This window comes from Mirounga angustirostris, unplaced genomic scaffold (assembly GCF_029215605.1).
Source record: "Mirounga angustirostris isolate CCGP_5_RB_7025 unplaced genomic scaffold, mMirAng1.0.hap1 SCAF_10, whole genome shotgun sequence".
Classification (NCBI taxonomy): Eukaryota; Metazoa; Chordata; class Mammalia; order Carnivora; family Phocidae; genus Mirounga; species Mirounga angustirostris.
Window position 1 is genome coordinate 114574309 of NW_026991718.1, and position 25572 is coordinate 114599880.

The 25572-nt window shown below is 46.9% G+C and overlaps 2 protein-coding genes and 1 long non-coding RNA gene across 16 annotated transcripts in view; 1 reads left to right on the top strand and 2 right to left on the bottom strand.

The window, feature by feature from the left end:
* Positions 1-297: 297 nt before the first annotated feature.
* On the top strand, positions 298-9754 carry TP53INP2 (tumor protein p53 inducible nuclear protein 2). 4 transcript variants are annotated; one of them, XM_064573058.1, is made up of 6 exons: positions 298-312; positions 786-981; positions 1816-1922; positions 5020-5193; positions 5715-5883; positions 6407-9754. In XM_064573058.1, exons 1-6 carry the CDS (start codon positions 303-305, stop codon positions 6657-6659), a joined length of 909 nt encoding a protein of 302 aa, XP_064429128.1. In that variant the 5' UTR covers positions 298-302; the 3' UTR covers positions 6660-9754. The 4 variants fall into 4 exon arrangements, with proteins under 4 accessions (XP_064429128.1, XP_045741598.1, XP_045741599.1 ...); XM_045885643.3 differs by lacking the exon at positions 298-312 and having other exon boundaries at positions 5595-5883; XM_064573059.1 differs by lacking the exons at positions 298-312; positions 786-981 and adding an exon at positions 1298-1313 and having other exon boundaries at positions 5595-5883.
* On the bottom strand, positions 1921-5023 carry LOC129046141 (uncharacterized). The gene is made up of 3 exons (XR_008506930.2): positions 4872-5023; positions 4309-4337; positions 1921-3404 (listed from the first exon to the last, which is right to left on the bottom strand). It is a non-coding gene; the product is annotated as an uncharacterized LOC129046141 (long non-coding RNA).
* Positions 9755-11067: 1313 nt separating the features above from the next.
* NCOA6 (nuclear receptor coactivator 6) overlaps positions 11068-25572 on the bottom strand; it is a 105415-nt gene continuing 90910 nt past the window's right edge. For 9 of the 11 annotated variants that reach the window (XM_045885645.3, XM_064573056.1, XM_064573055.1 and 6 more), the window contains 5 exons: positions 25494-25562; positions 22660-22696; positions 19264-19409; positions 13868-13939; positions 11068-11597 (listed from right to left, as the gene is read on the bottom strand). In XM_045885645.3, coding sequence (XP_045741601.2) covers positions 11554-11597; positions 13868-13939; positions 19264-19409; positions 22660-22696; positions 25494-25562 — 368 coding nt within the window. In that variant the 3' untranslated portion in view covers positions 11068-11553. The remainder of the gene's footprint in view (positions 11598-13867; positions 13940-19263; positions 19410-22659; positions 22697-25493; positions 25563-25572) is intronic. The other 2 variants (XM_054510065.2, XM_045885648.3) reach the window with 2 other exon arrangements.

Below are 25572 nucleotides of genomic sequence, written 5' to 3' on the forward strand. Positions count from 1 at the left end.
GTGAGATGTGTGAGCCTAAGTTTCCCCTTGTGTAAATCGGGACAAATAATCCTTGTCCTGTCACTTTTCTGTCCAGCCCTGGTAGCAATATGGATTAAAGTATGAACGCTCCAGTACAGAGCCGTCTCTAGATGAGCTATTCAGCCCAGGACGATTCCTCTCCGAGTCCTACTCGGCAAAATTTCCCGTCAGCTTCGCCAGTTTCTCTACACTGCCCGGTGCTCCCCTGGAACCAGGGAAGGGGATGTCCTCCACCTCTCTCATGCCTGCCCAGCTGAGAAAAAACAGTGGGAAAGCAGAGAATGTGTAGAGGTGAGGAGTTGAGACAGAAGAGGGAGGGAGAGCTGGGAGAAGGTTGGTGGGGAGAATGCAGGTGCACGGACGTGGTGTGGAGTTGACAAAAGGGTACAGATTGGGGGACAAGGATAGAGGATGTCGGCGAAAGGATACGGGGGACAGTGGGATGGGTGAGGGCGCTGCGATGTATGGACGGAATGCAGGAAGATGGGGATCTCGTAGGGAATGGGGACCCTCCTCATTAAGAGGTCCGTGGGTCGCCCTGCGGCAAGGAGTCGAAGCTTGCACCAGTGGGCTCTCCGGGAGGCCCCCCGAGGCTCGGAGTCCGGCTCCCGGACAGGATCCACTAGCCAGCGAATCGTGGAGGGGGGTGGGGTGCGGGCATCCGCAGCCTGGGATTGGCCACCGCACCGCCGGCCGGTGACGCGAGGCGGGCGGGCCCCTTTGTGACGTCACAATCAGCTGTTAGAACTTTCCAATTTGTGCAGTGAGCCCGGCAGCGGCCGCACAGTCTCAAAGCTCCGCGGGCGAGCGCAGCAGCTGCGAGCTTCCGAGGCGGAGCCCCGCGGCCTCCCGGTCCAGCCCCCGCGATGCAGCCCTGCCTGTGATCAACGCCGACGCCCGGACGCTCCGCCGCACATCTACCTCAGAGCCCCCCGCCCGCCTCACCGTTCCCTCCCCCAGGTGAGTCCCGACCGGCTTCGGCCCAGGGGGGGTCCTGCGTCCGGAGACACGCCCCGCGGTCCCTGCTCCTGGGTCTTTGTTTCCGCCCGCGGCCGCCGGGCTGCATTCCCATCTCCCGATTGGCTGCCGCACGCCGGTAGACCGTGACGTCTCCCTATTTGCATATGACATTGAGACGTCACCAAGGCCGGCACCGCCCCCCGGCTCGGGTCGCCTGTCCTCCCGTGACCCAGTAGGCGCTGGGTCGGGGCTGGGCCCACGGGTGAGGGACGCTGAAAGGCAGCAGGACCGGAGGGGCCCCGGCAGTTTCCTAGGCTAACCCAGGTGTTGGGGTCAGGCCTCCGATTCCCTACTTTCTCCTTGGGTTCGGGAGGCGCTGGTGGGTCTAGGCCGGGGGGCGGGTGGTCCTCAGGAGTTCAGGGGCAGCCAGAGCTCCAGCTCTAGGTCGTTGGGGCGGCGCCAGATGGCGGAATACCCTCTCTCCAGCTCCAAGCTCTGCACCCCGGGACTACTGTAACATCTCACTGCTGTGCGCCGCGCTTTAGCTGATGTCACTCCCAGCCCCCAAACAAGGGGTCTTAGACTCTATTTCATGGAAGGGGAAACTGAGGCCCGGAGAGGGGAAGTTGCTTACCCGAGGTCATGAAGCCAATTAGAGTCATGACTACTGAGTGAATGACAGGTGCATTAGCCACGGCACATGCCTGGTAGGAACTCAATACAAGTAACAAGTTACACATCCTCCTAACACTGGGGACTGACTCTACCTTAGGCTCAGTACCATCCAAATTCGGTGGGGCTCCTAGGTCCCCTCAATCCTGGATCTTTTTCCAGGAGGTCTCTGGAGACGGGGTCCCCTTTTGTGGCCTTGACCCTCACTCTGTACTTTGGAGTCCCAGAGCCCAATATCACTGCCTCCCAGCTCTTTGGACCACAGAAAGGTGAGTCATTGGCTGCATCAGGGTGTCTCCAGGACTGATGTTGGGGTGGGATGGAGGGTGAGAGTTGCCTCTGTTTGGCCCTTTCTTACCTTCCCAACCCCCAGCATTGTCTGCTAAGAAGGACATGACCCGGCCTAGTGCTGGTGAGGAGTAGGGTTGTGCTGCCCCTCTCTCTGCTCACAGAGGGGGGCAGGAGAAACGAGTAGGAGAAGGAGAGCTTCTGGCTTTCCAAGTGGATGGGCCCAGAGACTGGGCCAAGAGTCCCACCCCAGCCTGCTTTGCTAAAGGATGGGGTGGGGTAGAGATGGCTTGGAGCTCAAGTGCTATTCTGGGCACAGCTGCTGTAGTTATTAAAGGGAATGGTTCCCCCTGGAGCAGGGCTGGGAATGTGAGAATCAGGAAGCTGGCAAAGATGGGAAAGAAAATCCGGGAGGCTCCCCTAGTGGTCATGAGAGGGGGCGGGCACTGGCTGGCTGGTGCGCTGTCCCTCTTGGTTCTGTCACTTAATTGCTGTGTGACTTCAGGCAGGGAACTTACCCCCCGCCCGGGCTGCCTTTACCTTGATCTGTGTGTCATTACAGGAGACCCACGGCAGGTTCTGCTGCACAGTGGGTGCTCTGGTAAATGCATGGTGAATCTTGGTGCCAGGAACTCCAAGCCCTTTTACAGATGGACAGAGGGGTTCTGAGATGAGAAGTGACTCGCTGAGTTCTGACTCCTCTCTGACCTCCCTATTGCTCCTGCATCATTACATTTTGGGGCTTGTTTGCTGAGGCTTTCCTGATTGTGTATACTCTGGACTGGATGTTTCATGACCCGGGGCTACACCTGCCTGGCCACCATCTAGCTCTATGTCTTTGGATAGACTTATTTCCTCGGATTCTCAGGTCGTAAAATGGGCCAGGTGAATATGATGGGCCTGCAACAGTTCTTAACTTCCCTTTCATCTTCCCACTGAAGTAGTAGGTTGTTGCAAGGAGGGTGTGCCTCATCAAGGCTCCAATCTTCCCTTCCTTCAGGAGGGGCCAACCTTTCTGGATTTTTGGTAACTGAGTCACTAACTCCCTATGGCTAACAGATGGGTTGGGATATGTGGCTTGTGCTGGGCAGACCCTAGTTGGGGGTGCCCAACCTTTTATAATCTCTGTAGATCTCCCACCAGAGAAGCCAGCACCCAGGGAACACTTTCCTTCTGGAGCCCACTGTGGGTCTGCAAATGCGGAAATACTCTCAGTTTATAGAGGTTGGAATAATTCTGGTGGCAAGTGTGAAAACATACCCAGGGAATGGGAGAGGTAGCAACAAGCATAAAAATACCTCAGGTGGGGGACGCCTGGGTGGCTCAGTCAGTTAAGCGTCTGCCTTTGGCTCAGGTCATGATCCTGGGGTCCTGGGATCGAGTCACGCACCAGGCTCCTTGCTCAGCGGGGAGCCTGCTTCTCCCTCTGCCTGCCGCTCCCCGTGCTTGTGCTCTCTCTCTCTCTGACAAATAAATAAGAAAAATCTTAAAAAAAAAAAAAACCCCAAAACCTCAGGTGGGTTAGCAATAAGTGTAGAATGCCTCCAGGGAATGGAAAAGTGGACATACCCCCCAGGAAGTTCTACAGGAAGTGTGGAATCATCCCTAGAGGAAGGTGACAAGTGTCTCAGTAGCAAAATGGTTGACCATCTTCAGGGGACAGATGTGGAGGCAGAAGTTTTGGGACATCCAGGGGACTCCTAGCCAGGCCTAGTCCTAAGGTAGGCTGAAGTGGGGAGAAGGGCAGATCTATAGCCACCTCCTTGGTGTCTCCATTCCTGGACCAGGGGGTCTCCTTCCTCATTTTCATCCAGGGAAGGACTGATTTGAGGGGTTGGGTCCTGGTCCAACCCTCAGTGCTCATCCTTAAGGGCTCCTGGGGTCTGACAGGCCCACCCTTCATCATCACCTCCCACTGACCTGCTGTTTCTCTGGGGCCAGGCAACCTGATGTTCCCCCTAGCCAAGAATGCTGCCCTTGAGCAGGAGCTTAGGTATAGAGGGTGAGGGGGGGAGGGCCCAAGGGAGCAGGATCTTAGAACCTTGTCTGACAGACACAAATGAGAGCTGTACAATCACATGGTGGCGGTTCTGTGGGATTTCTGCCAGCTAGCACTTTTCAAGCCATACAGGCTCAAGTAGTGGTTCTTAGTATTTGGGGTCAAGGAGTGATGCTAGGAAATCATGATGAAAACTTCTTCCCAGAAAAACACCTTGGCCACCAAGTTAAAAACGCCTAATCTAGACTAATGTCTAATCCAGCAAAGGCAAGGGAGTATAGTGATTATGGGTGCTGCCTCTGGAATCTGATAGCATGGGTTTAAATCGAACCTGTGTCTTATTAGCTGTGAGACTTTGTGCAAGTTACCTTATCTTTCTGAGCCTCAGTTTCTTCACCTGTAAGAGAGGGATAATAATTAGACCCACTTCCTAGAGTTGTTGTGAGAAGTACCGGTGGTGATATAGGTAAAGTGCTTAGTACAGTACCTAGCACATGAATGTTAGCTATATTATGATGATGGTAATAAGTAATCACAATATTGGACAGTTTCTTCATTGCTTGGAGAACTTCAGGGTCCAGCTTGGATGTCCAACCCTCTGGAGACCTTTCCTGATAGAATCTGGTCATATATATATCACTCCTTCCATGTCCCTAGAGCATGCAGTAATATTAATAACGAATTGATTCGTTTATTGAATGCTTACTCTGTGCCCGAGTATGGCTCTAAGCACCTTGTGTTTGGTTCATTTAATTCTTAATGGAGCCCAGAGGAGGATATATTTATTAGCTCATGTAATTCTTATAAGGGCCCAGAGGAAGGTGTTTTATCATTGGCATTTGGCAGATGAGAAAACTAAAGCACAGAGAAGTTAAATAACTTCCTAAGGTCACAGAGAAAATAGAAAAAGCCTGAAAGCAGGCGGACTTACCAGATCGTGCACACACCGCAGAGCTTACCCACACATCCCTGTCGTACTCTCACTGTGCTCTGGGGGCTGGGGGTGGGATCCCCAGCCCGGAGTCAGGGGTAGTGACTAAAGTCGGTGGGGTCTCTGACTCCTCCTCCGCACCTCGCAGGTTTCTACACTGCCGTAGGACGCCCCCCTGAGGCCGTTCCATCCCCGGCCATGTTCCAGCGCCTCACCAGCCTCTTCTTCAGTACCCCCCCTCCCCCCGAGGACCCGGAATGCCCCCTAGCCTTGGTCTCCGAGGAGGATGAAGTGGACGGCTGGCTCATTATTGATCTGCCGGGTGAGGCCTGGGTCGGGGGCCCGGACTCTGATTCCTGGGCCTGTGAAAGGGCAAGCGGCCGAGCAGCGGAGGGGAAGGGAGCTGCTAAGGCACTGGGGAGTTTCCCCGGCCTACTGGGCAAATGGGGCCGAGGCAGTGACACTGAAGGCAACAGGGCCCCATCCCACGCAAAGCCCGGGCCGTCTCCTGGCAGCGCAGCGTTGGGGCCCACACCTCACGTGCCCTAGGGCAGCCAGTCGAGACTCCTGGCCCGTGGGTGCCCCGTGGGCGCGGCGGGCGGGGCTGCGGGTCTGACTAACGATGCCCTTTCTCTCCCCGCCCCACTGTGTCCGGTGTGTGTGTGTGTGTCCCTCCCCGCTGCGCCCCCTCCTCCGCATGGCTCCCCCTCCCGCGCCCCGTAGACAGCTACGCGGCTCCACCCAGCCCCGGGGCCGCCCCTGCCCCCGCAGGCCGCCCCCCGCCCGCGCCCTCCTTGATGGACGAGAGCTGGTTTGTTACCCCTCCCGCCTGTTTTACTGCAGAGGGGCCCGGACTCGGGCCCGCCCGCCTCCAGAGCAGCCCCCTGGAGGATCTCCTCATCGAGCACCCCAGCATGTCCGTTTACGTCACCGGCAGCACCATAGTGCTGGAGCCTGGGCCCCCCTCCCCACACCCCGACGCTGCCCTGCCTGACGGCGACCTTAGCGAAGGGTGAGCTGGCCGGGGACGTGGCCTGGAGACCTGGAGACCGGGGAGCGAGCCCAGGAGCCCGCCCCGCACCGAAGGGGCGGAGCCTTTAGAGGCGTGTCTTCGTGGCCGGGGGCGGGGACGAGGCTCGGAGCGGGCCTGAGGGGAAAGGGGCGGAGCTTTAAGAGAGGGCGAGGCCTGGCTTCGTGGCCCGGGCGGGGCCTGGGAGAGAGAGCTGGGAGGCTTGGGGCGGGTTTGGCGGAAGGGCTAGGCGGGGCGCCGAAGGGGTGGGGTTTTCAGAGGCTGGGTTGGAAGGTTAGAACCGAATTGGAGTTGGGAGCCGAGCCTCCCTGGAGTCCGGTTTACCTGTTGCAGGGGTTAGAACGGAGGAGGCATCTCCAGGCTGGCTCGGAAGAAGGGTTGGGACCCACTAGAAGGGCACTGGGCGCCCTGCTAAGAGCAGAGACAGCACTGTGCCAGGGCGAGGGTGCGGGGACTGGGTGGGCGGAGTGTCTGGCCCTGACCGAGCCCTGCTCTGTCCCCGCAGGGAGTTGGCGCCCGCCCGCCGCGAGCCCCGGGTCCTGCACCACGCCGCCGCCCCTGGGCCGGCGCGGCCGGCGCTACTGGAGAAGGCGGGCCAGGCGCGGCGGCTGCAGCGGGCCCGACAGCGGGCGGAGCGCCACGCGCTGAGCGCCAAGGTGGTGCAGCGGCAGAACCGCGCCCGCGAGAGCCGTTCGCGGCGGCCCAAGCACCAGGGCAGCTTCGTCTACCAGCCGTGCCAGCGCCAGTTCAACTACTGAGGGTCCTCCGGCCGAACCACAGACCCCTCGCCGACTCCTGACCCTGTCGGGCCCCTCCGCCGCAGCCAGTGTGTTGCTCGAGGAGCGCCCGCAGCCCACTTGGGTGGGACACTACAACCTCCCTTCTCCTGAAGTGAGGTGGGGTGCTAGCCCCCCTCCCCCACCTCGATTTTCCCACCTCTGATCCTCTGATCTGCCTCTGAACCCCCTCCTGTCCTTCACCCTCCGACCCCGAGCCTGGCATCTAATCCTCCATTTCCTTCCCCCTTGACACTCCATCTTTCCCTCCTTCTCTGGTCCCTGTCCCCATCTCTGCCTTGACATTCCCCTTCATCCTTGCCCTCCGGTCCTGTACCTCTGGCCCACTCCTTGTTCCACTAATCTCTTCTCCCACATCTAGCTCTTTCCCCGCCTTCAAGTCCCATTTTACAAGCCTCACCCATTCTCATGTTTGGCACTACGCTCACTCCTGCTCCCTTATTCATTCCCAGTAATTCCCTCCCAAATGGATGGGGGAGTGGGCGCTGAGGCCAAAGGGTTCTGCCTTTAGTCTCCTCCTCCCTCTCCCCTCGGAGTTGTTTAGGCCTGGAAAGATAAAGTATGTAGAACAGGACTGTGAGTTGTGAGTTAGAGGGGGAAGGTGGAGGGAACCGAGGGAAAGAGGCAGCCTACTGGAAACATAGGACATACAGGTTAAGAAGCTGTAGGGAACAGGGCACCATGGGAACTGGCACTGTGCTTGCTCAGAGAGGCCAAGCCCTCCTCTTGGGCTTGAGCCTGAAGTCTGCCCCCACTTCCCTTGCCTATAATCCCACTTCCCAAATCTCTTTAGAAATCCACCCCTCTGCACACCCCTGAGTCTGAAGGGCTTAGTACCTTGTTGCCCTATCCCCAACATGTCACCCCAGGAGTAGAGGCTGGGCAAGACCCTGCCATCCTGGCCATCTGTTCACATGCCCAAGGTGCTAGAACTAGTTTAGGAGAGATGCAGGCCAGAGGGCTTGTAGGCAGGGTAAGTGCACACCCCAGAGTAAGAATGCAGGAGAATGATGCTGGGAAGGACAAGCTGTGGGGTGAAGCCATCCCAAGAAGGACAGCTCAGCCTTCATGTTGCCTCTGGCCTTGTATTTCACACACTGCCTAGGATGACTCATAAACACTCCTGGATAGGAAGCCAGGAGCCCCACTGGCCCATTCCCCAAATAGTTCTTACCCAGGGTCAGGCCCTCACATTTCCTCCCCCAAGGCTCTTCCTTCCTAGTCTGATGGGGAGAAATGGGTGCCCTGTGGTTCCCCTTGCCCTCTCCTCCAGTAAGTGACTGGAGGAGGGAACCAGAATCCCTGGGTGAGACAAGAGGGGACACAGGCAGACAGTGTTGTCCTTCTTGTAGTGGGAGTGAATTTTGGGCTCACACACCAGCAACAGCTTCTTGGGATACCCCGAGTTGCTTCCCTTTTCCTCTGTCCTTTTCTAGTTTGCTCTTTCTTCCTTGAAACTTTTAAGATTTCCTGTTACATACTAACATAGGTCTTCCCCCTCACTCCAGTTCCAGGTTTCTTGGCCTCACCACCAAGCTGAGGCTTGGTTGGAAAACTGCAATCCCATGAGGGTAAAGGCAGCTGCCCTCCCTGATCCTATAGCCCCAAGCCTCAGGTTGGGTATATGGATAAGGGAGGGGGGTAGCCCCATGGTTGCTGGGATGGGGACAGAGGAAGTTCCTTTTGGGGTCTCCTATCCAACAGAGTAAACCAAATCTACAGTAAAGGCAGATCAAAGACCCTATGCCAGTCCACTAGGGCCCCAGTAGTTGACAACCTTGCTTCTCTCGCCAAGGTTCTCCTGCAGTTACAACCTAGTTGCTTTTCTTCTTCCAGCTACCCCGTGGTCACTTCACAGCCAGCTTAGGGTCTTCAGCACTTCTGAGAGGAGTTTCAGCTCCCTGCAACTCTTCCTGCCTACTCCTCTGCTGCCAGCTGGGGCAGAGGTTCAGTCCTGGGCAGTCCCCATGATCCTTCTGGGGCGGGTGGGGAGAAGAGTGAGTTATAGGGCATTTGGTTCAAATTTCAAAAGGCCTCTCCCTTACACACATTTCTGGAGGCTCCTGTAGTTCTAGAACTCGGCAATCTCACCACCTGGCTGGTAAGGCTCATGTGTTTTCGTAGTTTCCTGTAGATTCTGTAGCATTTGAGTATGTATAGATTTCTAAGAACCAACACTACTCAAGTCTCCTGCTAGTCTGACTCCTGAAGCATCAGACCTCGTCATACTGTATTGACTGTGTATGTGCCTTTCACCTTGAGCATGCTTCAGGATTTTTTCTTAAACCACAGAACTTGAATACATGAGGAAACCTGAATTCACAAAGTCCTATGCAACCTTAGACAGGAGGGGGTGAGAGAGTCCGTCTTGACTGATGTTTTCAGAGACCGTGGAGAAGTTTGTATTAATTAATGTCAATACTACCAGCACTTTGCCAAAACTGAGTATGTCAGAGGGACCCATTTCTAGAGTCAGACCCAAGACATCAAAGGGCGACTTATAGTAATTCCTCAATACGTCTGAGTGCTACCTTCAAGCTGGCTGTCACTTTCCAGCTTTTGCCAGTTTGGCTCCAGCAGGGTACCATGTGTGTATGAATGCAGTTTGCTGCTGTTTTGGGGTATGCCTGCTCCCCGACCCCCACCTGGAACCCTGATCAATTTGTTCTGACCTATAATGTCTTAGATGCAACAAGGACCCCACTAGAGCTCTTGGATGCCTTCTCAGATCCATGTGACTTTATGTGAGGGGACTGAATGCAGACACATCGGAGCCCCTTGTATCTTCCCTTTTGCTTTGCCACCTAGTTCCACATGGAACCAACAAGTTGAGTGTATCCCTCATAGGCGTTTTGTGTTGAGACTGGCTGAAATGAGAAGACTGTGGTTGACCATGTTGTGACATGTTGACAGACTCAAGGACACAACCACCTCGATCCAGTCATGTGGCATGCCTGTGTATGTGTTTAACAGGATTCTGATTGTTAGATTTTAATGTTATTCCTCTATGGGAGAAAAAAATTAATATAAAGAAAAATAAAAATCTATTTAAAGCACATTATGCTTTCTGTCTGAGTAGAGCACTTTGCAATCTCAAGCACAGTATTGGCACAGGGATTATTATTAGGCTGGCTTTGGTTCTGGTTGTGTGTCATACATACATGGAAAGAAGAGAGAAGATAAGCTTGTTGGGAACAGAGCCAGACAATTGTGGGGTCTGACTCATAAATAACTACTTTTAGAGGATCCTTATAACCCAAGACATATATAAAGACAGTTGAAACAGAGATGAGAGTGAGAGCATGATAGAGTCACTGACTTATCCTTTTGGTCTCAGGCATTAGGTTCTGGTAAGGGCAAGAAGACACTGCAGGGGAAGGGACGGACTCTGTGTCTAGCTGTAGAAGATACAGCAGAAGGCTGAGGCTCAGACCAAGCCAAGGACAGAGCCCCAAGCATCAGAGTCTCCTGAAGGTTGGGAGTAGGGTGGGGGCAGAAGCAGCAGGTTTGGAGACTATAATATTTAGGTAGGAATTGAGCCAGGAAAGGGAAAAACCTGGGCATGTTGATGAGAAACCAGCCCCAAGCCTGATACAGATGAGAAATAGGGCCCCCGAAGGGTAGAAAGTAGTGGGCATCTTTGAAGTGAATCAAGTATGTAACACAAAATGACCCCTTTTATGTGGGAGCTGCCTCACCTAACCATAGAATTGGACTGAAGGTGGAAAGCTGACCTAAAGTGGGCTCGATTCTTGATGCTGTTACAAAGAATCTGGCTAGTCAGTCTGGGCTTATCTCTTGAATGGAGGAGACTGTTAACACTCTGTGCATGGTGGGCGCCTGGGTGGCTCAGATGGTTAAGCGTCTGCCTTCGGCTCAGGTCATGATCCCAGGGTCCTGGGATCGAGTCCCGCATCGGGCTCTCTGCTCCTTGGGAGCCTGCTTCTCCCTCTGCCTCTCTCTCTCTGTCTCTCATGAATAAATAAATAAAAATCTTTAAAAAACAAAACAAACAAACAAAACACTCTGTGCATGGAGAAACAGATGTATGAGGTGGAGAAAAAGTGCATCTTAGGTTACCGATGGCTTCCTGTCCCTCGAAAATCCTGGGTGGTCTTTGATCCTAGGTTGATTCTGTTATTTGCAACCAAAACAAATTTGACCAACATTTATCAAAGTGCCTGGTACAGTGCTGAAAAGGGCTAGTTTCTTCAAAGCAGGTATAGTAAGGACAAGGTGGGATTCTAATTTACAAAGAAGCTGTTCCTACTCATTTATGGTCCAAAGAAAGCATGCTCACCCAATAATCCCTTACCAATAACATACATTTATGTTCTAGGACAATGACATTTATTTAACACATTCAGTATTTCACATTGTACAAACCCTTAGATTCTCTTTATTCACTGGTCCATTTCTACAACAAATACATCCAAAACACTATATAATAAAATTATTTACAACATTTCCAAATGAGAAGATTCCTTTTGCTCCCACTACTGCTATTCACACACATAACTTCCACAGCACAATACATCATTAGAAGATCTAAAAATGCTCACCCTGTACTCTAGGCTGCTTAGGAAATATGAAAACTAGTAACATAATCGCATTAGCTCCTCTCAATACATGGCAATATTTTAGAAACCTTGAACTTCATCTTGCAACACCAAAAGGGTTCAACAACTTTGCTTTCCCCATTGCACTTTATGAAACAGGTTGCAGGGACTAGGAAAAGGGCCATATTATTAAAATGACTAACTGTACAGAAATGGATTTTAAAAAGTCACAGCTCAAAATTGCTTTTTGTAAAATTCACACACATTTACAAGGATCAAGCCGCCGTCCAGCTTGTTTACTTGGATTTTCTTCGCTTGGATTGCACCACGCTGGTTATGTCTGTGGGGGGAAAGGAAGGACATGCTCAGCTGAGGCAACTCTTTATGGCAGTGATGTTTAGGCAGTCCACAAGAAGTAGGGCTGGTCTAAGTGGGGCCCTACTGGACTCTGAATAAATCGAAGGGCCTCAAAAGGAGCACTCAAGTGTGGAGACGGTCTCAGGCTTCTGTGGGAAGAGGTCCTGGCTCTCTATGCTAGGGCCTGGTTCCTGGGGAAGTCTGACACAGGTGGTGGGAGATGAAGCACACATACACAGCTGGAAAAAGTGGCAGGGTAGGGGGAGCATCTTGAGCTGGGCAATTAGCCCTACAACCTCCATCACCAGTTCTTATCACCCAGTGAAATGACAGACGGAGTGCTTTTGTGAGAAATCAATGAGTCTTGCTACAAGCAAGTGGTAAATTGTGCCAGAGTGCAAAAAAAAAAAAAGTCTCTGGATCCCTTTTGGAGTCAAGCCATTGTTTTGCAGTAACTCTTTTTGCCTTACTATAGTCAAAGTCTCTAAATAATATGACCATGACCTGTGGTCAACAAGTATCTATTGTGGCCTAGCCAGGAATAGCAAGGCTGTGGATACATATAGGCATAGAAACAATTTAGAGCAAGCCACAGCCTGCTCTGAGCCCAGGTGAGCCTGCAGGCTTCATGGAAGAGTGGGGAACTGAGTGACTTATACACGGAGTAACAGTGGCATAAACGGAACAAGCGTGTTTTAATTCCTTTACTTCCTCTTGTATTATCATAGTGTCTTCAATCATCTCAATCTTATTCCATATTTAAACCATGTTTCCACATGGGGCACCTGGGTGGTGCAGTCAGTTGAGTGTCCAATTCTTGGTTTTGGCTCAAGTCATGATCTCAGGGTCTTGAGATAGAGCCCCACATCTGGCTCCGCACTCGGCACGGGATCTGCTTGAGTTTCTCTCTCCCTCTCCCTCTGCCCCTCCACCCCCCTGTACTCTCTCTCTAAAATAAATAAATAAATAAACCTTAAAAAAGAAAACCTTCCTCACAAAAGTCTTCTACAGAAGGGTACAATGAATAGCCTGAAGCTCTCCAAATGTAAACATTTCTTTAAAATCTTCTGTTCATCTTGGGACACCCGGGTGGCTCAGTCGGTTAAGTGTCTTCCTTCGGCTTGGGTCATGATCCCAGAGTTCTGGGATCAAGTCCCAGGTTGGGCTTCTTGCTCAGCAGGGAGTCTGTTTCTCCCTCCCCCTCTCCCTCTGCCTACTGTTCCCCCTGCTTGTACTCTCTCTGTCTCTGACAAATAAAATCTCTAAACAAAAAATCTTCTATTGATCTTGAAAATTCACTCTCATTCTTCATACTGCTCCATAGATCTTTTGGCTTTAATATGAAATCAACGTTTTAAAATTACTTCCTATCAAGGAGAAAATATTTTCTACCACAGTACTATGTATGAATCAATTTTATTGGTTTCTGGAAACTAGGCTAAATTTTCTGATGCTGCATGTTAGGTTCAGTGTTCTAAGCAATTTTTTTTCTTTTGTATCATATTTTGAAAGCCCAAACTTAAGATGTAGATGCAAAAAGCGAAAATGTCACTATTAGCTATAGTAATTGCTAAGAAGGTCTCAATGACTTTCCAAGAAGTGACCAGTGCAATATTTTTGGGCTTCTGTTGGTGTAAATTTCAGTATGTCTATCTTCTTGCTGGAAGGTCATGCTGCTTGTGCCATGTGGTAGAAGAATCAGTCTCTCTCTGATTTACTCCTTAGTCTTCTGCTAATCAGATGACAGTTTATCTGACAGGATGCGGATAATTGTCTTCTTTAATTCCGTGTAAATAAACTAAGAGTCTCACACACCCCAAAGTTCCCTATGATCAACTCCCTAGTCCAACTCTTAAGTTTCATTTTCACTGTAGTAAATTTATCATTTGAATAAAAATATACAGAGTTGTGGTTTTTTTTGTTTTTTTAAGTAGGCTCCACACCCAGTGCAGAGCCCAATGCAGGGCTTGAACTCACAACCCTGAGATCAAGATCTGAGCTGAGACCAAGAGTCGGACACTCAACCAAGTGAGCCACACAGGCGCCCCTACAGAGTTGTGTCTTGAGTGTTCATCCTTAGAAAGATATCTGTTAATTAGGCCAACTTTGAGAGCTTCTCCTTTGTTGTGATATGAAGGATCAAGTGGTGTCTGAGAAACACCTATGTGGCTGGGAAAATAGGTGAGAAGGGGGAAGGTGCAGAAGCAACCTCAGGCTCTCCCTCCCCCTCCTCTTTCCTTGCCTTTTTCCCACCTGTCACTGCTTCACAGCACCCAATGATCTGGTAGACGGACTCTGCTTCTGCAGACCAATCAATGAGTGGGACTACGAGTAAACAAGTGATTTGTGTTAGAAACTGCAAAAAAATAATCTTTTAGATACCAGGGTTAGCGGTGGGAAAGATGGTGTAGGGTGTACTTTTATACTTCCATGAAGGAAAAAAACTGCATCAACCTGATACTGAAGTCTCTTTATCACCTTCCCTGGATAAACCTAGGCAATCTGGGTCACAGGGCAATGTCACTTTTGATGTCTTTATAAATGTCTAAAAAGGTGAGTTTTTTTTTGTTTTTGTAGTTCAATTTTATACTTCCTCTAAAATATTACCACTTTTACTACTCTACTGAACACAATAAAAAATCCAGAGGTAAACTCTTTATGGTAAGGAATTCTAGGGAAGTAATGAAGTGGCTGATGGTACATGCAGGGTGTACATCAGGTCTGTTCCTAAAGGATGCCTACCTTATCTGACTGTGCATAATCCCACTCCCAAGACCCCATAACCAATACCATACTACCAAAATAAAAATTATATATATTGTTGAAAAATCCTATTTTTTAAACCACCAAAGATTTTACAAATTAATGTCTTCACAGATATAAAAGTAGTTCAAAGACTAATAGTAACACCATTTATATTAATATTTTGAACCAACTATATGGTAAAGAACTTGGTCAATAACAGTCTTTCAGATGGCCATCCATATATATCCTTGGAGAACATTTACATTTATAATTTGATATGGGCATTTTCTCCCCCCTGGTTGCCTCATTTTGACCGTAAGTAAATTTGGCCAAACCTACAGGGTCTATTAAATCTTCTGTTATTTGGAGTTTACCTTTACCTTTCAAGGATTTTTAGAAAATGACCTTTGGCCTTGTTCACTTCATTATGTTTTTTTACTGTACTACTTCTAGCCAAGATTTCTATTTTTTGTAAAAGAAATTCTGGAAATCTCCTTTCAAAATTTTCATGGCTGGTTTCTGAATGATGATGCTACAAGAGTGCAGTTTCAGGCAGTTACTGTTCAGAGTTTTCTCCCATATCATGCTCATTTATATTTCCACAGTAACACTTCCATTTTAAGATTAATTTTTTTTGTTTTTTTAGATTGTTGCTTCTCAAGTCACAGGCTGTGGGTACGGTAGGGCTATCACCCCACTTTATTGTCAGAGGCATCTTAAGGCACTCCAGGGACATCCAAAGCTGCTGCTGATTATAGGTTGCTCTGAACTTCCTTCATATTAGCATATTTTCCCTGGTTTCAAACTTACGCATTAAACTTCATTTTTAACTACCGATCTCTTTTCCCAGTTGAAAATATAACATAAGGGGTGTCTGGGTGGCTCAGTCGTTAGGCGTCTGCCTTCAGCTCAGGTCATGATCCCAGGGTCCTGGGATTGAGCCCCGCATCAGGCTCCTCGCTCTGAGGGAAGCCTGCTTCTCCCATCTCCCACTCCCCCTGCTTGTGTTCCCTCTCTTGCTGTATCTATCTCTGTCAAATGAATAAATAAAATCTTAAAAAAAAAAAATGAAAGAAAATATAACAAAACCTATTATGAACAGAAGAGTAAATAAAGACTGATAAGGGAAACGAGACAAATCATTTCTATGTTAATAGGGAACACATCATGTCAGGAAGTAGAACTACTCATTTGCATTTTATAACAACACACCTGATTAAGTATAATTTTAAAAAAAGCTCACTGATTTGTGGGAGCCAATTTTTGTGTCTGTAATCAAAAGTGGGGTGGGGGGACCCAACAACCAAAACCAAAACAACAGGTTAGAGAGTGACCTATCAACCATGTGGGCCTCCCTGGACTTGCCCAGAAATAATCTGTCCCACCTGCTCCAATCTGGCTGTACAGCAGGCCTTGGCCAGCATGACGTAAGCAAACTCTGTTCCCACAGCAGGAGCATGGTTAATGTCACTGGTTCTCTGACAATACAAATGTACCAATACTTCTCATTATAAACTGCTCATATTTCTCAGCTTTCAAGATGCTCATGAACAACAGACTGTTTCTGATTTTGTTTGTGCATATATCACCGAAACTGTATGAATGCAAAAAGGCAAACCTTTTTTCCCCCTCAAAACTTTAAGAAGTACTGATGCTGCAGAAAGATGTTTCAAGTACCCAGCACTACTATGTCTCCAAATAGGTGTTGCATAGATTTTGGAAACCACTGTGATATTTTATGATCATATCCAGGGTATGGGTTCAAATATGATCACAAAAAGTTATTTTATGACTTTGGTTCAGAATTCTGGATACAACATAGCATATTGCATAGCAAATAAAAATGCATATTTATTCTATAATCTGGATCCAAGAGCTTTAACCCTTAAAAATCAAAACAGCGATAGCACTCATTTTGGATTTAAAACCTAACTTACTCTAGGAGTTCAGAACTGACAGCCTGAGGGCTTGAGGCTGAAGTGGAGATCTGTACATGACTGTGATTCCTGGGGTTGGCCAGAGCTCTGACATCCTTTCAGGAGACACTTATCCGGCACCCCTCCATGCAAAATCACAAAGCTTTCAAGTCATTAGGGCTTTTCCTAAGCCACTTGTTAAGCCTCAGAGCAGGGATGGGGCAGGCATTCCAACATGACTACCACCACCTTGGGACAATGTCCAGTTTAAGTGTACAAGCCTATTCCCCACCCCTTTCTAAAATAAGTTCCAGCTTTCCATCTTTGCTTGGCTGGCAGTTCTCTACAGACCGGCTCTAATTTGGGTATCTCTTAACTGTCCCAGCTGCTCCTTTGATTCTTTCTGGTACACTGTAAATGACACCCTTATTATCTTGAGGGTCTGGGCTCAGGTGAAGTTTCCAAAAATCTGGTGTGTGACATCTTTAAAGGCCAACACTTGTTTCCCGCCCTTTTTTTCCCCCACTTGTTTCCTGCTTTAAAGGTAATTACACACCATTTCGACAGCCTAGAGGACCTTGATCCTTTGGGAAAGTGAGGGGCCAAAAGAATACAAAGAATTGAGGGGAAGCAGGTTTTCCCACAGAACTCCAGGAATCTTCCCTGTGGTGGTCTAATAGTATTCAATTTACTGAAAGGAGTGCTTCCTTCCAAAAAAATCTCTGCCTCGGAGAGGATTCCAGGGAGAACGAAGAAAGTAGCTGGTTCCCTCTCTGCATCAAAGTGGGGACACCAAAGAGGACCCTGCCGGTGGTATATTCAGGACACCCGGGAAGGAACGAAGACCGCTTCCTCTCTGATGGGCTCAGAGAAGGTAGCTTCTATACATTCACCTATTTGTGATCTGTAGACCCATGGCCTACTCCCAGGGGCTCTTGTGAGGATTCGTGAAATTCTGGCCCAGAAGCACAACCTGCTAATGACAGCTGAGCTCTCAGGTCAGTGTCTGGTGTTGGTGCACCAGAACCTGCCCTCATCTTCAGGCTGGCATCCCAACAGTATTTGACTGTTTCTCAGCAGCGCTGCTGATATCAGGCACTTGGCCAGGATCCCAGCTCTTGCCTAATGTGAGCTGCTCAAGCTCAGCTTCATTTCCTGTGGAGATGAAGTACCCTTCCTCAGATCTGGGTACCTTTTGCCTAGAATATTTCATTCAATCCCATAGCCTGCATAATGCCTCCTCATTCTTCAGGTCTCAGCTTAAACATCATTTTCTCCAGAAAGCCGCCTCTGATTTGGCAGAGGAACAAAGCATCCCAGCTACATGCTCCTACAGTACCATGTAATTTTGCTATCACAACATTTAACATTTAACACACGGTATTAGTCTTTCTGGCTGGCATAAAACTGATATGATGAAGACAGAGACTGTCTTTTCACTCTTATATTCCCCAGGGCCTGGCATGTATAAGTACTAAATATATATCTGATAGACGGTTACTAATAATTTCTGATTATATACCTCTTTGCATGAGGCACCATACTAGGTACCAAGGATACAATGGTGAGCAAAACCAGACACCTCCTGCCCTTGCAGAGTGCATAGATTAATTACCTATCACATAAATAGACATAAAGTTATAGCTGTGATGTTATGAAGGAGAACATGATGCTATGATTTCTCATAGCAGTGACCAGGGAGCTAGGTAAAAACAGTAGGAAGTTCATGAGGAGAAGAGAAGAAGGAAGAGGGAAGCACATTCCCTGCAGTGGGTGTAACATACACACAGGCTTGTGACAAGAGATGAGAATGGCATGTCTGAGTTGCTGAGGGAACTCAGATGAGGCTGGGAGAGGCTGACAGGGGCCAGACCACATGGAAACTTGGGGTCCATGTTGGTGCTTTTAGACTTTAATCCTAATTACAATGTAAATCACTGAAGGGTTTTAAACTGGAGTAGCAATGGAGACGGGGCAAAGTGGATGAATTTGGGTCACCTGAGATAAAATCAGCAGCTTTCTGTGATGGATATGAGAGATGTGAGGATGAGGGAGAGGTGCCAAGGAGGATGTGCCCAATGGACAGATGGTGGTGCCATTCCCTGAGGTGGGGAACACTGGCAAATGACCTGACATTGTGGGTGAAATCAGACATGTTGAATTTGAAGTCCTGCTAAGGTTGTACATGCAGTTGTCTACAATTTCTAGAGGTCTGTACTAGAAGTACAAATTCATGAGTTGTCTGTGAAAAGTTGTAACTAAGAAAGTGGGGCATGAGTGAGATCAGTTAGGGAGAGAAGAGTTGGAGAGAAAGGGTGACTCAGGATCGAAGTATGAGGAAAGCCAACATCTACTATCTGCGTACAGAGGTTGAGAAGGAGAAGTCAGAGAGGTAGAAAACGATATCAAGAGCTCTAGGTCAGAGAAGTCAAGGACAGCGTGCATTCGAAAAGGAGACATCAGTCAAGAGAGGAGAGAAAACTGGTAAGGTTCTTGACAAGGTCAGAAAAGATGGGATCAAAGAGGCGCAAGTGGAGGAACTGGCTTTAGACTTGAGGAGTGACAGCTGCTCTATTATGGTAGGAGCAAAGGAGGATCCTGGTAGATTTATGTCTGGGTAGCAAGAGCTGAAGCAGTTCTATTTTCTCTGTGAAGAGGTGAGAGTCTCTGCTGAGAGAGAGGAGAGAAAAGTAGAGGCCAGAGGAGTGGAAAAGAGAGTTGACCACAGAAAAATGGCTGGGCTATATTGAGGCCCTATCTGAACAGGTGATCATGAATCAATCTGCCCTGTTATGTTCTTTTTTTTCCCCAACAGTGCTTGCTGCTGTGTATACACACAGAAAACACAGAGGTAAACGAACTAAGGAAGGACAAATAGTAGAAGTCAAAGTAATAGAAGCAAAGATGAAAGACAAAGTCCTCTGCTGTGGTGATAAAGATCCCATTCTTCTATCTGACCCACAATGGCACCCACACCCCACTGCTAACCTTTAGTAGAGCTGGAGGCTGAAGCAGGCCGAGAGGATCGCTTGCGATGTCCATTTTCCACACTTTCAGAAGCCACAGTTGGCTCTTCAGTTCGGGAGTTTCTGCGGCTTGGGGTTTTGGACTTTTCAATGATCTCTTTGGGCTCACTGCCGACAAAGGGAAGCACAAAGTTTCCAAGGAGGTGAGGGAATCAAGTCACACACAAAAAAAGGTTTCTTCAGATAGAGTTTCATTTGTAAGGCAGGAGATTAGGAACTATACAGTCATTCTGAAGAGAAAATATTCCATCCTGGGACAATGAACACAATTACCTTCTATATTACTGACAATTTAAGAGTGAGTCTAGTTTGTTACACTAGTAAAAATAAAATACTAAAGCATATTGCTCATGAAATTGTGGAAAAACAGGTAAGAAATTAAGAACTTGGAACAAAAATTCCCAAACCTCCTCACCCATTTTTCTAAAATAACAATATTCCCTTTCAAAAAGTAATAGTATCTAAAATCTAGGAAAAAAAATTTTTTTTTATATCTAGGAAATTAAGAATATATACTGGCATTTCCTATGAGCCTGGTATAGTCAGATAATGGCATGTTATAAGTCACATTATAGAATATACATGAGGATATATTCACAGTATACTATTGGGTATACCGATTGCCCCTACCTCAATCCCCCTTTTTTAGTATGCAGAGATTTAAAATTGGTAATATGCAGTACTACTAAGGGTATGGGGAGAGAAACTCCTGATATAAATTATATAACCCAATAGTTCTCAATAGGGGCATTTTGCCTCCCAGGAGACATTTAGCAATGTCTGGAGACATTTCTGATTGTTAAAATGACTGTCTTGACTGAGGCAGGGATGCTACTGGCTTCTTTTGGGTAGAGGCCAGGCATGCCACTGAACATTCTATAATGCATAAGACAGCTCTTCTGTGTAACACCCCGCCCTGGTAAAGAATTATCTGATCCAAACTGTCAATAACACCAAGGCTGAGAAACCCTGGTGTAATCCTCTGGCTCAGCAATTCCATTTCTAGGTGCCTAAGGAAACAAATCTTTTTACAGCGCTCTAATTACACACAAGGATGTCAAAGCATTTTATTTATACTAATGAAGACAGAAGACCTAAATGCTTTACAATAGATTATAAAACTAAAACATGGCACATCCATATTCAGTCATGAAAAATCATGTTGTAAGTTTATTTAATGATAAAAACTGTTTATGATACATTATTGTGGGAAAAAAGTTACCAATATTATGAATAGTATAATCCCATTTTCATCATAATACATGTTGAGTATATGTATGTAACCACATATAAATGAATGTGAGATACATATGTGTGTGTGCATGATGTATAGTGCTTATATATAAAAAAACACTAACTAGCAGGTTATATAAATATTAGATATAGTATTTATATGTAAAATACTCCCTATCTGTATACATACTCTCAAGAGAAGTAGAGAAAGATGAACTAAAATATACATAGTGAGTATTGTTTGAGTCACAGGAATACTGGTTTACTGGTAATATTCTTTTTAATTCTCTGACCTGAATTCCAAATTTTCTTTAATAAACTTTTTACTGCTTTCATGGTTCAAAAAAATGAATGTCAAAATCATTAGGGAAAAAAAGCTGATTAAATTTGCTTATAAGGCATGGAACTGAAACAAAAGTAGTACAACAAAGAAAACAAAAGAAGCTGGTCAAAGGGATGCCTCTTCGGGAAGTCTTCCATGACCTCACTTCCCAAGTGAAGTTGTCTCTTCTGTCTTTTTGGTTCACAATCTGTCTCTGGCATTCTAGAGCACCCATCAGATTGTACAGCATATTTTCTTTTAATATCTTCTGCCTTCCACTAGATCAGGAGCTCCTTAGCGGCATGAACCATGGCCTATCAACTATCCCTAACCCCTCCATTTTCACTCCTGCCTGAGGATCCTTCACTAGTGGCACTATGGCTGGAAATCTGGCCATACTGTTCGCTACCTTGTTTTATATCTAACCACTGCCCCACAAGCCAACGTAAGTGAAGAAGCAGCGAGGCTGGAGCTGGGGTGGAATTGTAAGTCAAGGGGTATTTACATATCCTTTTAGAGATGTTACAGATGGCTTTCTGGCTAGGAGCCCAGAAAATGGTCAAAGCCTCTGAGGAAGAAAGATTCCTAACAGAGGTGCCTCTTTCTTCTGGCAAAACAAAAGCCACAGTAGTACTGTCCTGGTATTTATATGGTCAGTGCTCAGACAGCTCTGGAAACAAACACCCACAGGATATTTCTGGTGTGATTATCTTCTTTCTATAGCCACACAGTTGGTGCATGCTTGAGAAAGGCAAATGATTTCAAGTATTAGCCCAATCCAAATAAAAATACAGGCAGAATGATGTAGTCAGAATATCAATGAGTTTGGAGGCAGAAGAACAGGGGTCAAGTCTTACCTATATATTTACTGGCCATGATATTTAACTTTTTCTATGCTTCAGATTCCTGATCTATAAATCCCCATGTTGTCTGCTGCAATACATAAGTGTGAGGGCTCTGGAGTCAGAGCCACTTACTAAATCTGTGGTCTTGGGCAATTTAGTTAACTTCTCTGAGCTTTAGGTTCCTTATCTTTGAGACAGAATTTACCTTCCTAATAGATACTGTGAAAATTAAATGAGATAATACACTTAGGGGGCTTGCAGCCCAGTGCATGGCATGGAATGCATTCACATAAATGTTGGCTATTATAACCACCTCAGAGGGCTGATAGGAGGATTACATGAGAAAATGATTGTGAAGATGTTTTACAAACTAAGTTGTACAAATATGATAGATTCTCTAAAATGTCGTCCAATGTATTAGTACACTAAAAAAGGAATGACTTTTGAAAAATAATAATACTTTTCTCCATGGGGTTAATGAGGTTGAAGTCACAGGTGTATTTCATTTTGTTAGGTCGTGGGGCTTATAGTATAACAGAAAAGGCCTGAGTTTTGGGGTCAGACCCCACCTGGTTCTCTCTCTTATGCTTGGAGGAACAAACAGCTGTACTTCAGAAGGTGTTGCAAGAACTGTTATTAATGACAATATAGCAACAGCGCCTACATACTGAACATTTACTATTTACTCACTATGGTGAGTGCTGAACATGTTCTCTCATTCAGTTTTCAAAACAACCAAAAAAGGGAGAAACTTAGCCACCAAGTTTTATTAACAGAAATGTTACTTCTGAGGGGTTAGGACTCATAACAGCTCCCCCGCTTTAGTAGGGAAAACAGACTGGTACAAAGAGTGAAGGAAAAGGCCAAGGTGAAGAGAGGTTTAAAGGATGAGAAAGCCGATACCCTTCAAAGAGGCTTATGCCATTTTCATGCTGAGTCTGCAGAATGATCATCTTACCTTTGTCCAGAGACTATGGCAGCATTTGCCTCGAGTTCTGTGAAAAATACAAAGGACAGAAATGAGATGTGGGAGCTCCTGTTGTCTATGTCCACTGGGAGAAGCACGGTGTCTATGAGAATTCTGAATGCCCTATTTAGGCTAACATGTCTCTGTGTCCAACAGGATTCTCACCCTACATGGTAGAGAGACAGAGTTGGCAGGGACACAACTCAGTTGTCTGGGGCATAAGACACTTACTTGGTCTATTTTTACTTCTACTCCACACTGTGAAATAATCCTGTTTGGATCAATAGAATTAAATTCACACTGCCTGGTTCATATTTCACCCAGCTATAACTAGGTTAGTAAAATAAGCCTCTTCCTCTCATGTAGAAGAGATTGTTTTTATTCTTAAAATATCTCCACCCTCTTGATACTTGTTTTTAAAGACAGTAACCTTCAAATATGTCTTGAATATCTATTCAGGATGCATTCTCTTCCAAAGGACTTCCTCACTGAGCTTTAGAGGGCAGATTGCTTTGCTTTGAGATAACACCCACAGACTCCATTATGTTCCTCTCTTCCTCAACCTCCCAGAAACGCCCTCCAAAAGGAAAACCTCAGTAATTTGTCTAGCAGGGTTTTGCTTAAATGAGCACTCTATGGGTTTACCAGGCACTTCTTTCTCAGCCTCAGCAGAAAAACATCTTCCTCCATTATATGCTTTTAGTTCCATCTTTCCAAAAGACTTTTCTGATGCACCAGATAGCAGCGATCTCTCCCGCTTCTGGACTTCCACAGCTCTGTCCCTGTCCCCCCTTTTAGAAAATTTAGCACTGCAGACTCACTGTATGCCTAATCTACCCCACTGACTACATGTTAACCTCCCTGAAGGCAGTGAAGTCAGAGTGCATGGGTTAAAATTCTGACCCCACTGCTGATTAGCCATGTAACCTTGAGCAAATTACTTGACCTCTCTCTGCTCAATGCTTCATCTGAAAAAAAGGGGACAATCACTTTACCCACCTCAAAATTAAGAAGATTAAATGAAATAATACATATAAAAATTTAGTACAGCACCTGGCTCTTAGTAATAACAATATTAGCTATTATTATTATTGCTTTGATGCTCATGTTGATACAGCCTTAATGCGAGGAGCCTTTCATCTTCAATGCAAGATGAGGGAATCCCTGCTTCCCATTTGCTACTTAGCTCCCCATATCTAACCCATAAACCTTGGAAACCCCACCATATGAAACAGACACCACCTCACTGAGTACTCTCTCTGCTCCCTTGCTGGCTCCACTGGAGCATACAAACTCAGGTAACATGTGCTCAAAAATGAAAACAGCTCAACGGAGGCTGATTACATAAAAATTTTGATTAGTTTGCTCATCTGAAACAAAATTCAGTGCTTTTGAGAACTTTAACACTATCACAGATAATTCACGTAAGTACAGATCAAAGGAATTTGGTGAAGGCAATTAGTGACTCTGGGGGCATTTTAAGGAGATTCATTTAAGTAAAACTTTTAAAAGGAACAGGATTCTTCGGCCAATTATTCTGACTTAGATGTAGGATATGATAAAACATATTTTTCTGGAGTAAAGAATTGGGGCAGGAAATAGAATTCCCTTCCTCTTTCTAGTTGCTTCTTTCCTCACCAAAAATGAATTTTACTATAAGCCCTTCTGTGAATAATTCGCTCCACTCCCACCCTTCTCAGGTGCCTAGCACAATCATGTGGGCAGTTGGTAGCAAAGGAAGAATCTGGGTGGCTGAAATGTTTTTAGCTCATCCATTCATTTCAGAGGCCTGATTTTACTCAGAGTGTGCGACAGAACATAGCATAGCACAAAGCACCTGAAGCCCATTTTAAAATAATCATAAGTTAGGGCACCTGGCTGGCTCAGTGGGTGGAGCATGTGACTCTTGATCTCAGGGTTGTGGGTTCAAGCCCCACACGGGGTATAGAGATGCCTTTAAAAAAAATCTTAAAAAATAAATCACAAGTTATACCTTAATTTCAACGGCTTAGGCCCACAAAATTAAACACAGCAGTATTTTTTTGCTTACAAATTTTGTCAAGTGTGAATTGTATTGTAAATGAGATTCTAACCTCCTTGGGAAAGGCATGCTTTTTTTTTTTTTTTTTGGTATCCCTCAATACCTCCAGTGACAAAGGGCCAGGCAAGACTAAACTGTAACATATTTATGATATTTATCTGCCTACGAAGGCAGTGCTGTTATTGCCATCAAGATCCTCATGCATTCAGAGCTGACACAGCATTCCACAACAATTATTTGTCAGATTACCATGGACTCCATCTTCCAAAAACACCATCCCTAGTGCTATTTGCAATTTCTTGGTCATGGGAAGAAACATAATGCCATCCAGAGATGACTGGAATGACGGACTCCCTGGGGAATGGCTGCCTCACTGTAGCAGAGGTTCTCAGAACAAGCCTCCACTCCTGTCATGAAAGTGCAATTACTAGCTTAGTGCAGTAACGCTTGCCACCCCAGCGAGCTGCCATATGCCAGTCAGTCAGCTGCCAGCTATGGGTGCCAGGGTCATGGAACAGGGTAAACTGTGCAATGGAAACCACCCATAGCTGGGTGGCAGGCAGACAATGGGCAGTGCAAGGCCCTTCCTGAGTTCCCTGGCTGACACCAGGAATGCATAAGACAGCAAACTGGTCCAGGGAAAATAACCTCAAATAGTCACAAGCTCTGCTGCTCAACTGAAGTCTGCTCTGAAGCCAGGAGGTGAGAGACTTTCAGCCAGGGGAGAAGCAGTTCCTTCACATGTAATCCATTCCATTCGGAGTTTTTCCAAAGCATGCCTTACCTGGTCTGGCAACAGACCCCTGCAGTATTGTGGCTGGAATTTCCTTTGAGACTAAACTTGGTGAAGGGGCTAAGGCAAG